General features: G+C 33.2%; 2 protein-coding genes across 2 annotated transcripts in view; both read left to right on the forward strand.

The window, feature by feature from the left end:
• The window catches only part of LOC140445742 (calsenilin-like), an 859410-nt gene that overhangs the window by 28896 nt on the left and 813314 nt on the right, over positions 1 to 17200 (forward strand). The gene's annotated exons all lie outside the window — the stretch shown is intronic.
• Positions 8310 to 10309, forward strand: LOC140446612 (uncharacterized). Its single transcript, XM_072539188.1, has 3 exons — positions 8310 to 8560; positions 8614 to 9030; positions 10288 to 10309. Exons 1-3 carry the CDS (start codon positions 8523 to 8525, stop codon positions 10307 to 10309), a joined length of 477 nt encoding a protein of 158 aa, XP_072395289.1. The 5' UTR covers positions 8310 to 8522.

The following is a 17200-nucleotide window of genomic DNA, read 5'->3' on the forward strand; positions in this document are numbered from 1 at the left end:
GCAATGACCTTCGAGCGTTTGAGTTTCTGTATTATGGTACCTGTCTTTATAATGTCTGTGAAAAAGTGGGCCATTTATTCTTTTGCATATTTGTCGCTGTTAATTAATAATTTGGGATGAATATTGTCAAAACCTGGGGCTTTGTCTAGCTTTACATCCTTGAGATCTATAGTGACTCTAGATTTGAATTTTAAAGTTTAGAGCTCTGCAGAATGACGGTATTAGATTTTTGTTTCGATACAGAGCAGCGACAACCGCTGATACGTATTTCGACCTCCTTAGGTCTCGTCAGAACGGTATAGTCACTGCTCTGAACCAAAACAAAAATCTCTCCCGTCCTAGACAATAGTTATTAAAATAACTATATACGGACGTAACTACGCCATCTAAAAACAAAAAGAGAAATCAAACGATTTCTACCTAGAGAAACCGAATTCAAATCTCAACCACTGTGTTTCCTAAAATTTGCGAAACAAACAGCTGGATAAATTACTCGGCAATTGAATCTAAAATTGCATTCCACATGCCGTTCATCCTGGTCAAAATTCGTAGTGAATTCAGTTTCTGGTACTTCAAACGAAGTAAATAATAAAACAGAATGACGGTATTAGATTTTTGTTTCGATACAGTGCAGCGACAACCGCTTATACGTATTTCGACCTCCTTAGGTCTCGTCTGTTCGTTCACTGTATCGAAACAAAAATCTAATACCGTCATTCTGTTTTATTATTTACTTCGTTTGAAGTACCAGAAACTGAATTCACTACGAATTTTGACCAGGATGAACGGCATGTGGAATGCAATTTTAGATTCCCTTGCCGAGTAATTTATCCAGCTGTTTGTTTCGCAAATTTTAGGAAACACAGTGGTTAAGATTTGAATTCGGTTTCGCTAGGTAGAAATCGTTTGAGTTCTCTTTTTAAGCTCTGGTTTTACGTTGATTGTATGTGGCTTGTCTTTCGGGGCCCTAGAAGTCGATACCAGATGTGAGGCAATAGTGTTGTGGTTAATTGTTGTTCCTTGCTATGTGAGTTCCGCTTAGTAATTTTTTTAGTAGTGTCCATGCTTGCCTAGTACTGCGGAGGATGAACACAACTGCGGATTTGGCAACATCGTGAAGAGCCGTACGCTGCAGTACTTGGGACATATAATGAGAAATCAAGGCAGATACGAGCTACTTCAATGCATTTTGCAAGGTAAAATTGAAGAAAAAGGGCCCCAGGACGAAGAAGAATATCCTGGCTTGCTAACGTGAGAGCATGATATAGAAAGACCTTAACACAGCTATTTCGTATAGCAACCAACAAAGTCATCATAGCCAAGATGATCGCCAACGTTCGGAACGGACAGGCACCCTAAGAAGAAGATGCTTGCCTATTTGATGTTTAAAAATTAAGACTTTCTACAGTTTCCGTCCATTTTTGTTGTCTTGCTACATCTAGGCTATGAAGCAGTTCATTAGCTAATTCTTGATCACCGCTTTCAAGAAAATTTTGGTACAGTTCTTCGCTGTTATGGGACTGACCAGGAATGTATTTTTTTTGGATATGCTTCTTGGTATATGCTTTTTGGCCGTGCTTATTACTGCTCCAATGAATCTTTTGTAATTTCTATTGGTAGTTGTAGTGGTGTTGGTAAGTTTATTTGAAGTATTTCCATTTTATAACCTAAATTTTAATAAATAATTATTTAGGTAATATATCTGATAACGAGAGAGATCAAGTATGCCTTCATCGGTTAATGGAAGAATGGCTGGTGGCTAACATCCTAAAAACTTTAAAACTTTGCATTGATAAAATATTTCTCATTTAGTCAGAAAATATTCCTTTCAGAAAGGTAATCAAGAAATTTATGGCAGGTGTAGCAGGTGCAGCAGAAAAAAAGTTTTGCAATGTAAAAAAATAGTGTCAAAAAACTAATACATTTTTATGATTGAAAAATAATAATTTGCAATGATTAGTTCAGTGTGAGTTGTGTTATAAGTTGTGTTGTTGTAAGAAAATCGTCTTAATATGTTAATGTGATTAGTACTTTTTAGTTGAAAAATGAATGATTGTAGTATATAATTTTTTTATACTCTTTTTTGGCTTTATCTTTCTATTATTTAAAAATATAATACTTTTATATAGAATATAATGTGTTTATAATTTTTACATTGTTTGTTAACCAAAACCTTATCTTGCCAGAAAAAGTAAGTTTCCAGAAACGCAGAATAACAGTCCGCTGTGACTATTAATGTTCTAAAAGTAAGTGCGACTATGTAGGGTTAAACAAAACATTAGTATTGAATTTTTCCAATTTTTTTGAATATCCAGCACAAAGCTTTATTACCAGAAGAACTGGCACAATTTAGAATCAGTTGGATATTTTATCAGCATTTTGATTGGTCGGAAAAGTACAAAATGAATGTTATCACACAAAAAAGGTACGGACTGTAGTATAAACAAAAACCTAATGTAAACAAAATTATACTCCATTTTCGTTAGTTACGTTTTGACATTCTTGTTTATAGAAAAAAAGCGGGTTTTAGGTATACCTACAGTAACCCTATTCGGGAGCGAAGGTATAAAAACTCAGAATATCAACTTAATTATAAACCTTCCTCACAGTTTCTGAACAGTGGCGTTACAAGTATTTTATTTTAGTAGAAAACTTTTTAAAATCCCTAAAAAATTTAGCATAGTAAAGTTATACTATTTGGGACAATTATTGGTGATCTAAGTCATATATTCCGTGAATGTTCTCTGAATTCTCTGTTTTTTTTTTTAGTCAACACTTGTGATCTCTGATAGTTCATGCATATTTAAATCAATAACTTTCATGTCGTCAAATATTAGAAAAATCTTTTTCCTCGGAATAGGCTCTTTTATTTGCCCCCAAACGAATTCTATAAGGTGGTAACCTGAACACAGTATGCCAATGTACTTTTGCAATGGTCTCCAGTAAAATATTGTTTATCATAAGTAGTTTAAGTACCAAACACTTCAAGTAGTTGTTTCTCATTATAGTACTTTTCAAAATACAAATCATTATCTGAGAGATAATCTTGTAAATCCTGCTTTGAAGACGTGCTGTTCGGATTTTTTTAGAAATCTTGAGTGATAGTCCATTGTCCATAATTATCATACTGCTGAGTTTTATATTTGAAAGTGAAGTATTCTTAAACAACTTTTCGAATATATCAGAATTCATATTCTGAAGGTAATTTATACAATATTTTCCATATTTTTTCGCAAAGCTTTAACCCATTTGGCACCCAACTATTTTAAGATCTACAGTGTGCAATAATCCTTCCAGTACCTTTATTGGGAGGTACACCTTTTAGCAGGCACCTAAGTGAACCATCAGTCCATTCCTTGCTAGCGGTATCATGCGTGTCATACCACGTCTCGTCAAGAAATTATTAGCTTTTGGTCTCGATATTCTTGAATTTTTTCTAAATAATGTAAACGCCAATGTACTATCCTCTTACTTTCCATAATAGCCACTTAATGGTTATACATTCCAGTACGAAGTAAGTTGTTCTGGTGTAAGCTATCTTGGCACTTATATTTAAATATTATTAACCAGAAAAACCAGTAATCTTTTAAATTAACTATAAATAATTAATTATTTTCAAAATTTTCACCTTCACTGCCATCTAATACTACCACCCTTATCTTAACTAGAGCCGCCCTAGTGACAAAGTAAGCAAACAGGCAAAATAGTGTACACAAAGTTCAAGGTCGCCGAATCTCGATACCTCTTCTGCTTATAGGTCTCCATCTCAGATTAATAAAACGATAAGTTTGTGTTTTGATATGAGAAATCAATATTAAGGAAGAATAAACAATGTAATGCTGTTTTTAAATTTTCTGTCTTTGTTAATAGAACATAACTTTTACGATGGTTACTCCATACGGTCTATGCGTACTAGGGACAGAGCATTTAAAAGATTACATGTACTTTTAGGTAAATAAATTCTTGTGGAATTGGAAGCATTTCCGTACAATGTTTTATCTGCAATAATCAGTAAATAACAATAAAAAAGTAAAGAAATCGCGAGCAGAGTATGGGTCGCTTGGGGCAGACAGTGTGACGCCACTGTCGGTAAGCGTGGAATTTGCATTACCGGCCGAGGAATAACCTTAGCCAAGACCCTGTCAACGTCAACTCTTCTACTTGTCTGTCATTTGTCAATGTCAATTTTTCTTTTTTGTCTATCATCAGTCAACTTTAAGTCTTCTTCTTTTTCGTCTTTCAAGTTATCTGTTAATTCTTTTTTTCTGTCTGTGAAGTTTTCTGCTTTTTCATCTGTCAAGTCATATGCCAATTTTTCTTTTCCGTCTATTAAGTTTTCTTCTTCTTTCACGCAATATCGATATCAATATCGTGAAATCATATTATAGTAGTAAAAATACCATTCCTATTGACACTTAATGAATACGTAGATATGTTTATGGTGAATGTGGGAAAAATTCTCGCAATCGCTTTCACTAAAGAAGAATATCTTGTTATATAACTTTTGCTGTGGTTGAGGTCTATAGACCAAACAAAACTAAGTGAACGTTTTAGCATATTTAACGAATAATCCACAGGTGTCCACAAGGTCTGTTGCTGTAGAAACTGGAATGTCTTTAACTACATTTCAAATAAATTTTAAAAACTAATATTACCATCCATGTAAGCTGTGTTTGGTTTATAATTTTCCATCCACCGATTTGGATGGAAGACCAACCTTCATTGTCAGAATGCAAGTGATAATGCAAGATACTCATACCTTTTTAACTAAAATTTTGTGAAGTGATGAATCCCGTTTCCAAAATAATGGGATTGTAAATCGTTTTTATTCCCATTATTGGTCAATGGAAAATTCTTACTGATTAAGGAAAACTCGCTTTCAAACTAGATGGTGAATTAATGTTTGGCGTGGCTTATTAAATGTGCCCTTAACCCTTCGTTCATCGGTTGACCATTCTGAAACACTTTCGGTCGGGTGTGGTCTGTGAGGACCAAAATGAAATACCGGATCCCGAGCAACAGCATACATTTTGCTAATTTCGCATCAACGTGTTTTAAACAAATTATTTACTATATAATGTTTATTACAGAAACAATTCCAAATTTTTTTTAAGTTGTATTAGGTAAATTTTAAAAATGTTTACAATTTCAACGCATATTTTTTCAAATTTGTGAACAGCGACTAAATAATGAAAAAAAAAAACATTTAAAACTTTAATTAGAAACAAACAAAGTACTACAAAAACATATATAAACTAAAAAATTAAATTGTGGACACAAACAACAGTGGTCAAACTTTGGTGGTAAATTTTTCTAAGCAATCTTTGCAGCATGCCATTATGTGGTCCATACATAGCGAGGATTTGCAAATTTTGCAAAAAGGCGAGTTTTGCGTCTTTTGCAATATTTACAGTTTCCTCTCTTACCTGGCTGGGGATCTGGTACAACGTCGACCTCAATGCCTGAGAGTCTCAAGGCCGAAGCACAGCTTTTGTCAAATGCGTGTCAACTGCTCTCCGTCGTATACTCTCCTGTACCAATTCCATACCTAGGTTTTTTGGAATAATCTTCGCGTTTTGGAAAATTCTCATGTGGGTCATTTCAATGTGATCATTCTGTCTACAACATCTACTCCACTCTTTGTGGAATTATAAACAGTAATTACTTCTGGTTTTTTCTGATCACCAGGATCTTCATCAATCCGACCATCTCTGTGCACAGTGGAAACAGCAATCACATTTTTTCCTTTCTTTGGTATATAGTATATATGATACGGCAGTCATATCGTTGCTAAATGCAAAACTGAAGAATATACCTGGCTATTTTTAATTTGCGTTATTTCTGGCCAAGTGAAACAAGATTGCAAGAAAAATACAACTAAGAAGCAGTGCAAATATTGTTACACATTTGATCGGGTGGGGTCTGTCAGGACAACCGGCCATGCAACAGCTATTTAAAAATTTCAAAAACAGTTTTGTATAAAAAAACGAATGGTATTTAGTTTCTAGGAAGGTACTGAAAAGGTAGAAATTTAAAAAAATAAAATGAGAGAATTATCCAAAATTTTTATTTTGTCGTAGACTCACAGACCACACCCGATGAACGGAGGGTTAATAGATTCATATTTTTTTGTGAAGAATATTTAAATAATCAAAGACCTCTGAATTTTTAAAAAACTGTTCCTTTACGCGAATGAGGAGTTATGGTATGACAACAAGATGGCGCCTTCACATAACAGCAGTATTGTAATGAATCGACTTAATGCTACACTTCCAAACAGATAGATTGGAACTGACGTCATAGATCTTATGTCTACATTAATTGATATTTTTGTAGGTCCAATTGACATTTTCCAATTTTTAAATAAAAATATTCGTAATGTCCTGAATTATAGGGTAGGAACTATAAGATAAGATATTTCGGGACACCCTGCATATTGTTGAAAATGTTTGAAAAGCATCTGCAGATGTTTTGGTGGTCTCTAAACTATTTAATATATAACTATTTAATATAATTGCTTATTCAGTTTTCACTTGTATAGGGATGTTGGATTTTATATGTTGAATTATACGGTTTTTGTTTCTACATAGTTGTGTCACTTTTTGTACAATCTGTGTGACGATGACTTCCGTCTCTTTCTCTAGTATCTTTTGAAGCAAAACCTGTCAACTTTACTGACTTCTATAGAAATTTAAGCTTTTTTTGGCAATTTGCATTATCCCAGAATTTTTGGTAAGCTCGTCATGTTAGCTATCTAGCAAAATTTTTTTTTGATTATATAAGGCTTAAGCTTCTTTTGTACGTTTTTTGGTAGGAGACACGGATAACAATTCCGTTAAGTATTGTTAATAAAATAAATTTTTTGTACTATTAATCGCTGCGGATTTGTATGTGAATAATTTATTACCACAGTAAACTTCAAAATAACTGAAATTCACCCTGTACGAATGTTTGCTGCTAAGTTTTGCCTCGTAGTGGTTGACAATAAATGGCCTGAGGACGGGCCAAACTAATCAAAGATCTAGGGGTCTTAGGATAGAATTCGAAAGTTCTACCCAACTGTTGTGGCATTATTATCGATAAATTTGCTTTGGCTTGCGTTGACAAAATTAAACCCATACGATACACTGAAAAAAAGGAGAAATTACAATTATTTATTTAACTTCGCATTCTGTTCCGTTCTTGTTTAATCCATAATTGTCCGGCGTCGCCTCACGGTATACGCTTAATAAATATTTTATATTTTTGGGGAGACAAAATTTCCCTTCGATTTCTAGTTCTACCTATTGCTTCTTCTAGTAAATCATGATAAGACGGTAATAAAGCTTCCTGATCATAACGATCAGCTTATGCTACAGCTCTTCGTTAGTCTTTGTCTACCACAAAATATTCTTTCATCCTTCTATATCGAGTGACTGTGTTGTCCATACTCTTACTTTAATATTCCTTTAATTTTCTTGCACATCATCTAGAAATCTAAGTTTAGATCACCCCCTTCTTCTTGCTCCAACAGGCCTATTTAGCAGAGTTATTTTTGCAAAATCACTTTTATGCATTTGAATAACGTAGCCCAATCATCTTATATGGTTTATTTGGATCATTTTCATGACATTTGCATCAGCAAAATTCTATAAAGTTAGAAATTATATGAGCTTCTCCTTAAGCCCTGTTTGTTAACTCCGCTACATATGATCCTCGGCACTTTTGTTTTAAAGATTCGTAGTAACTCTTTATCAGGTGTCGTCATTGCCCATGTTTTCGATTCGTAAGTAAACACTGGGCGTAATATTGTTTAATAAAGTTTGCACTTTGTTGCTCTTAAAACTTCTCGGTCGTAGTTGAGGACCTACGCCAAAATAACATCAATTAGCTCCGCAATATTTTTGTTATTTCTTTGAACGTGTTGTTTCTATAGTTATATGTTGCACTTCTTAGTTATTTTGATGCATTTTTATTATAGCTGGCATGTCCACTTCTCAACAACTGAAGTGGATATTATGAAAATGTGTATTTTATTTTTTGTTCATAAGGTCAAATAGAAAAATGAAGTGAAGGAGCCTGTTTTGTTGCCCAGACATTTTGGCCCAAACATGTTCAGTGCAATTCATATCGGGTGAACACGGTGGCCACTCCATTCTTGTAATGCCATGAGCTTCTATACACCCGTTGACAATTCTCGCACTGTGAGGGCGAACATTATCTTTAATCAGAACAAATTGTTCGCCTATTGCACCAAAAAAATGGAACAACTATTGGTACTATGACTCTGTCTCGATATCGTGTAGCAGTCATTGTCTCATTAATTAACCGTTATGTCAATACCCAAGTACCTGATACGGGAGTCTATACCCGTGCTACCCAGGTACCCGGCATTGTTTCGGTAAACTTCGCTTGTACATTCCGAAAATAACAGACAATTTAGATTTTTATTTGTTTGCTATCAGTGTTTATTTAACTGTGCTTACAAGTTGTTAATATTTTTGTGACTATATGCGTGTTTTATGTTGTAATTACTTGTAATAATGGCAAGAAGAGAAGTGAGTGCTAGCGAATTTAGAAGGTAAGTCATTACTGTTTATTTTTACGTTTTATACATAGATCATTCAATTTTAGAATGACGTATGAAAAGCAACAGAAGTACTTGCAACAATTTATAGACGATATAGATGAGGAAGTAGACAAAAATATCGAAAACCAGGAATCAGATGAGGACTATGTTTCGCAAAGCAAACCGGATGGAGATGAAGCTTCTGACGTAGAGGACGTTTTTACTGATATTAATAATAAGATTGAAATCGATACCGACGGCGACGATAGTAGTAATGAAGATTTTGACGATTTTCAAGAAAGTTCTTCCCAAAGTGATGTTCTGGTTGCAAAAGATAAAACGATTTGGCAACGAAAACCGTTTACTGCAAGTCGAACACTGAAACGTAACCTTTTGTTTGAAAAAACGGGCCCAGTACGTTCTACTAAAACTCTTTCGATTAGAGATACATTTAAATGTGTTTTCAGTGACTTGATAATGATGTACCGTCGGATTCTCTTACTGTGGATGAACAGTTATTTCCTTTTAGAGGTAGGACACGTTTCACGCAATATATGCCAGCAAAACCTGCCAAGTATGGCATCAAGGTTTGGTGGGTTTGTGACGCCAATAATTCGTATCCACTTACTGGACAAATTTATACTGGAAAAAATTCGACGGACGTGAAACTAATCAAGGTGAACGCGTAGTAAAAGATTTGTGTTACCGATATAAAAATTCTGGACGAAACATAACAATGGATAATTTTTTCACAACTCTTCCACTAGCCCCTCTCCTGTTGTCTTGGAATTTATCATTAGTTGGTACTTTGAAAGGAAACAAACCATATATTCCACAAGAAATGCTGCCTTCGCCAGAGCGTGAGCCTGAATCGTCATTACACGGATTCAGTGCAGATCGTGTTACTATTTGTTCATATGTACCAAAAAAGAAAAAAAGCGTTATCTTGCTGTCCACAATGTATGACAACGATAATGTAAGTGGCCCAAAAAAAACCTGAAATAATTCAGTTCTATAATACAACTAAAGGAGGCGTAGACAACATGGACAAAATGGTTTCTCATTATTCCACTAAACGCAGAACTTTGCGTTGACCAGTAGCGTTCTTTTACAATATCCTAGACGTAGCTTGCCTAGCAACCTATATAATTTATACAGAGAATAATCCACAGAGTTCTACTGAAACTAGTAAGCGTAGAATTTTTCTACAAGACTTAGGGAAACAACTATTGATGCCTTCAATTTCTGCTAGATCGAAAGTACCAAATGTATACCGAAATTTTTCATCAAGGTCAGGAATTGAGTGTATGTTAGGAAAACCTCTACCTACAGATTCAAGTAATAGTGCAGAGTCATTACCACTTTGAGATTCCACTGGACGCCTCAAAATTGTTGGAAACTGCTACATTTGTATGTCTTTAGCGAAAAAGCCGCTAAGAAAGACACGAAAATCATGTAATGTTTGTAATCGTCCACTATGTAACGAACACTCAGTAAATATAGTAAATAAGTAAGTGTGGACAATGTGTTTAAAATGTAACTTTTATTTACGTTTCCATATCACTTTTATTATAAAAAAAAACTAGACAGAGCTTCATAATTTACTAAACATTAGTGTTACCCGGGTGCTACGGGTGTGGACGTAATGGTGTAAAAACTTTAACAGGTAATTTTTATATATTATATGCATTTTTTTCTTTGGTTTTTATTATAAATCTCTTCGTTCTAAATAATGTTAGGAACAACTATAAGCTCGAATAAAAATATTTATACTATCATCAATGATTCAGATAAACAATTACCAAGGATACCCAGGTACCTGGGTATACTGTAACGAGTCCGTTACTTAAATAATCGTTTACCTTCTTTTTGTGACTGGAATCTTTTAATTTGATTCTAAATTAAATTCATATTGAAATATTCTTAAACTAAATATTTAAATAACTCCCAGTAAATTTTATTTTCTGATGTTGGTATTAAACTGCGCCCTCAGCGGTGAAATTCTGAAAATACATTCAACCGACAGCTTGTTAAATCACTTGTTGCTGGAATCTCGTTGAGTGAACATCGTTTGTTCAAGGCGGCTGGGGAAGTGCCACTCTTTTTTTCCGAATTTGGTTTAAGTTTATTTTATGTGAAGACCTGTTATTTTAGAAGAAACCATTTGAGTTATTTTGTTGTTTTGTACGAGGATATTTTCAGTTGGATCACCCTAGCCGGTAAGATAACATTACAAATAAATTATAAGGAAAAATCCTTTATATCATCCGCCATTGTTAGTAAAATTCAGACCTATTTTAATTTCGTCTTTGATAGGTATTTCATATATTTGATACATGTTATATTTCACCTTATTTCATTAAGGAAAAGTTTTATACCTAAATAAATTATAAGTATTAGATTCTATATCAATCTCAAATTTTTATTTCCTTTCAAGAATTAAAGCAAACAATTATTTATTTCAATTTCATACCGTTAAACCGGCTAATATTTCTTTTTTTTCCTATTCTATAATATATAAGATCATGTTTGCCGTTAAAATTATCTGTGTAATATATCCATACATTATAAAAACATTGTCACACCATTCGAAGGTCACTATTTACCGAAAACCATTAAGGTTTTTATTTCAATAAGGTCACTTCCTGACATTTTTTGTATCGCCTTTCAAGATTGATAACCCTTGTGTTTTTCCTTACCTTTTGTATGTACAAAAACTTGGAGTAACACAACTGTTTTTTTAGCCTACTCAAGAATCCAGTTACAAGTCAGGGGAAGAATTATTTTTTTAGTTGGGGTTATACTTAATAAGGATAAGGGGAAGGAGTTTCAAGTTGGTTTTTTTATGGGAAACTAAGAAGCAGTTTAAAGTGACGTATTTGTCCAATAGTACCTGATCCAGGGAATACAGGTTTGGTATCTTGTTACCACCTGAGTCCAGTTCTCCACCGGATCATCTTCGAGGGAAACCGGCAGGAAGAACTGACTTATTTTTTTTTTATCATTCAATTACTTTAAATAATTTTTTTATGTCCTCTTCAAGGTTTTAACTTTTGGTTCAATTTTTAATAAAAGAAAACTATCCTTAATAATAAACATCTTCAATTTTTTCTAAAAAAAAACATTTTATCATTGTAATTTAATTTAATTATTTATTGTTTACCAAGGGATGAGGTTATAACTCTCCCTTGAATTTCTCTTTGTTAGGTTATTGTGTGCACACATATCCCGGAGAATTTTTACTTAAAAACCTAAACAATTTTTGAACGAAAACTAACTATTAGTGAGTAGTATATAATTATATTTATTATTTATACATTATTATTGGATCTAATTTTTGTCACAATTTGAAATTTTTAAGGGGTATATCAGGGGTAAATTGTTTTATAATTATATTCAGGGATTTTACTGTAAATATAGCTAAGTTAATTGTACATAAGAGGTGGTGGTTTAGTATATAAGCATTTAAAATAGTTTGTACCTAAATTTGGTAATTATTAAAGGTGTGGTTAAAATTTAATATTTCAATTAGTACCTATCTTTCATATTTCAGCAATACAAGATATCTCGGAAGAAAACATTTAACTTCCTGGCGCCCAAACATTCACTAGAGCAACTTTTACTTTTCATCTGTTTATTTCTTGGTGGTTTTCTTGTCATTAGTTCTTATATCTTACGGTCTCTGTAGGGCATGCAAATTGGCCGAATCCTTCTTTGAGTGTCAAGTGGTCATTCTCCTGCATAGTCGCTAGCCAACACTTAATTCTGTTATATTTTAAAATTCATATTTACTTCATAACATTCATATTTATTTCTTTTACATAATTTATTTCTATCTAATCCCTTCCCTCTTCCGTTATTCCCCATATTAGTTCGTTGGTGTATCAAGGTGCATTTTAGAGTTCACCCTTTTGCTACACTGGATAGAGTCACCCAGACTTCCTCTAGCACAATTTTTGCTACATAAACATATTTTTGTTACAATACCACCTCCAAAAAAAGTGGTTAGGACTCTCAGATTTTCATTGTAACGCTGTCCTCTTTCCCTCCACACCAATATTCGACCATCATTAGTATACAAACGAAATCTGGACTCGTCAGTAAAGAGACAATTCCTTCAGTTTTCGAAGTTCCACTGATAGTGTTTCATCGCTCAGCGATATCTGCATGCACGCTGCTTCCTAGTTAGTCGTGGATGGGTAGCACGCCGTCTAGCCCTTAAATTGGATGCATGTAACCGTTTGACTGGAAATCGCTGGTCTAGTAGAATGCCTGAAGACACTGTTAATTCTGGAAGCCCTGAATGTTGGGTTTCTTCTTGCCATCAGAACTACAAAACGGTCTTGCCGACAAGTTGTAGATTGTTCTCTTCCTCCTCCATGCCTGTATGTTGCAGATCCAGTTGCTACATACCGATTCCATGCACGACTTGTCACACTTTGCGACACATTTAGCCTCATAACAACCTCTTGTTGAGTTATGCCTTGTTTGATCCAACGAACTAATTGCTCGAGCTGCACTAGTTCTAAACGTCTTTGCGGCATAATGTTTTTTATGACAAATAGATTTCTTGACTTATTGGCAACTGGTAAAGCCAATACAAGCACTTTTATACGAATGATATATTCATGTTTGGAACAACATGTCTCTCTTTATACGAGATAAGGGCCGATAAGAATAGGGAGAAAAAAACCACATGCAAAAAATATTGGCAATAAAGATAGCATATAGAGTATAGTAAAGGCAACTATTTTAAAAATAGTTTTATATGTTAATTTTAGGAATTTTAAAATTATCCACTTCAATTGTTGAGTAGTGTATTTAGTTTTCTGGGTGTTAATCACAAGTCCGAAGTTCATGCCATTATTTATATATACGAGTATATCGTACCATTTATGTTTATTCCCGAGTCTTTCATAACATTTTATAAAGCTATGTTTAACAGCGTGGTTAATAGCGCATCTCGCTGGTGCAGTCCTATAATAGTTTTAAGTGGTTCTAAAGCATCCCGTTGTAACCGCACTTCACATTTGATTTTCCTGAATATCATTTTAGTTATTTGTATTAATCCTTCTGATTCGATCATAGACGAATATAATTGGGGTTTGTCAACAGTATAGTGCACTATCTTAAAGTATACAATTGAGTACAACTTTATGAGTGCCAATTGTAACTGTTTACGGTGCATCAGATTTTAACAGGATGTCTTTTTCTTCTTTTTAAGTGCCGTGTGCGTATTTAGACGTTGACCGATTCATGTTTACAATTTTGTAAATATAATGTGTTTGAAATAATTCTTCTACTATGGTACCATACCATTATCTAGTATTAAGCAGCTGTGAAAGTTTTTTTCGACCAATTTATCTCTTTTCCTTCACCTTTCCTTGTATTATAAGGCAAAGTCGATGGTATTTGTGTCCTCTAATTGTATGACCGGATATTCTGTTTTTCTTCTTTTTATTATGTTTGTAAAAAGACTTTCTGAATTCATCATTTTAAGAACATCTTCAATTGAAGTGTGCGGAACATTTTTAGGATCCGTCGATAGCACCAAAATTCAAATGATTCTAATTTGATAAGCATTGTGGTTTTTAATGTCCATATCCTACAACCATATAATAAAATAGACCACACATAACATTTCATGACTTTCTTGTGAATATGCATCAGCAAGTTTCTGTTACATTAAACTGGTTTCTAGGTTATAAAAGCCTTACATGATATTTTAATCCTGTCGGATGTCTATTTGTCTGGTCAATCTGAAAAAGTGACAGTTATTTTAAAGAAACTTTTCTAAAATGGTACAATGACGATTGTTGTAGTGAAAGTGATGAAGATATTGTACCAGAAAGTTTTAATATTAAATCGGACGATGGTACGGGTTCGGAGCTATCAGTATCTAAAATCAGTGGTTTTAATGATGATGGACATACAAATATTGACATATTGATGGTACCACCTATACAATAACAAAATACTATGACAAAAGAATATATATATTTGGTACCACCACATTGATATCCACAGCCTGGGACACTTACTTCGAAATAATAAATACTTTCTCACAGAAAATCTTAACTGAATAATATCAGATATTTGACTAACCTTAGTGTAGAATAGATATTTTATATTGCAGAAGATAGGAAATCGTTAAAAGAAGTGATTGCCAACCTTCGTTAGAAAAGGTCCCTAGACGAAAAACAAGTGACCATGTCTTACTTCTACACTAACACTATATATTAGTTATATATTAACACTATTATTGAAAACATTTATTTTTGTTTCGTTTTCATACTGTTTAGTTTTTTTTTTAGATTTATAATAATATTATTGTGACTGGCTGAGTGGGCGGTAATTAATGCGAAAAAAGCCTCCGGTAGAAGACGCTACGAGAAAAAGAAGAATTCTAATATTTAAAAGAATCACTGAAATAAAAAATTTCACTTTATTACTTGATTTATAAAAGTGCTTCTTCTTCTTGTAGTTCCTTCTCCTATCGGAGGTTGGCTATCATCACAGCTATTTGTACCTTATTGGCGGCTGCTCTAAAAAGATCTACTGAGCTGCAACTATGCCACTCTCTAAGGTTTCTCAGCCTATAAAAGTGCAGCGCTGCTTAATTTACAAAAATAAGATAATTTCTATTCTCGTATTCATCTTACATGTTTCCTGCTATTTATAGGATGCTACTAAACAAATTTTAAAAGGTGTTAAATAGTTTTAGGATTTGTCCTATAAATTACCTTGGTATGCAATAATAAAGTATATACAACCTACCGACATCTAGCTTATTATCTTACCAAGTTTCAACTTTATTTCAGTTCTTGTTCGAAAATCTATTCAATATAGTTCTGCAATTTTCAGGAAGCTTGTTCGATTTGTAATATTATTACATTATCTGAATAGATCGTAAAGTAATAAGGTACGAATTTCTAGCAATATTGCAATATCTTAACTGTAAAGGGCTACAACTATTTAACGACTTTATGAGTTCTCCATAACTACTTATATAGGTATATATTGGATTAAAATAAGTAGACAATTTACAGGATGGAATATCTCGTCATTATTGTATAAAAGTTTGAGCTCCGACACACTGTGACAAATTTCGATCTTCTTGAATATTTTCAGATGGTAGACTAGGTTTTACATGTTTTCCACTAGTCAGAAAACATAATATGTAAACATCATCTATTATAAAATTTACTAAGAGTAAACAGAACTTTAGTTATGGGATAGTACCAGAACGGCTTATTTGATGGAGGCTCCCCCAGTTATTTCGTATGGGAAAACGAATAAATCGCTAAGCTCCATTCTGGTAATTTTTTGAGCTTTTTGTGATTAGAATAAAACTGTTTGTCAGATCGTGACGTAAGGGGACTCGTTGGAAAGGAGAGGTGATGGTAAATACGGTTTTCATAAAAAAAGTATAGCGGCATTGTCAAAGGGGTACTATAGCGTATCTTGTTTTTGGTCCCATTTTGATATACAGGGCGTTAAATGAAAGCGGATTGATCGTAGGCGAATTTTCAAGACAAAAAACAAACATAAATTATTCAGAAATACATCATAAAATCTTCGCACGATATATACACTTTAATTCTTTTTTTTTGCATCGTTTACAGCCACTTAACCAGTCATAACATTTCTATTATAAAAGTAAAAAAAACCAAAAAACAAAAGAGTGAGAAAAAGAAACAAAAGTTAATGTTTTCACAACAGTGTTCATATATAACTAGTATATAGTGTTAGGGTAGGAGTAAGACATTTCATTTAAGATAAAACATAGACTCGATTGTGGATATGGGGTAAATACAAATGGGATAAAAAAAGGTAAAGAACTATGAATAAAATAGAGGTTGATTTTATTTTTCCAAATAATTTCGATTATGCAGTCATATCCCTTTTTTATATTTTTAGTGGAAGTAGGTAACAAAAAACGTAGAGTGCAAATATATTACATTTCATATATTTTTTATCAGTTTATTTGTGGTTTATTTATTTTGGACACTCAAAAAAGATACCTTTCTTCACTTTTTGGCAATATAGATGAAAGTTTGAATTTAAGACAGTAATTTTAGCTACTTGTAAATGGTAATAAATAAGCGTGTTCAAACTTCATTCTAATTATAAAAGTTTTATAACTACGCGGAACCTAATAGATTTTAAATCAGAATTCAGTATGCACTTTAGGTTAAATAATCGCATCTTGGGAGGAAATATGTCGTCGAGACAACAATCGTCATTGTACCATTTTAAAAGAGTTTCTTTAAAATAACTGTCACCTTTTTTCGAAATAACGAACTTTTTTCGATTGACCAGACATATAGACTTTTGACAGGATCGAAATATCACATAATACTCCAGTCACTGTGGAGGAAAAGAGGTCAATACCTTTAAATTTTTATAACTGAATCTATTTTGCTAAAAATTTGGAATAAGGCTTATCTTACCTCCCTCTTCAAAAGTTATATATATGCTAGGTGAGCTTTTTATTTTTAAGGGGTGAAATCACTCCTTATTCAAAATAATGAAAAAAATTTATATTAAAGCATTTTATGGATTTAAATCGTGTTAAATTAGGTAATTAAAATATTGTCAATTATAATAATGGATATTGTGTACATTCTCAACCCTTAAATAATCTTAAAA

This window comes from Diabrotica undecimpunctata, chromosome 7, assembly GCF_040954645.1.
Source record: "Diabrotica undecimpunctata isolate CICGRU chromosome 7, icDiaUnde3, whole genome shotgun sequence".
Taxonomy (NCBI): Eukaryota; Metazoa; Arthropoda; class Insecta; order Coleoptera; family Chrysomelidae; genus Diabrotica; species Diabrotica undecimpunctata.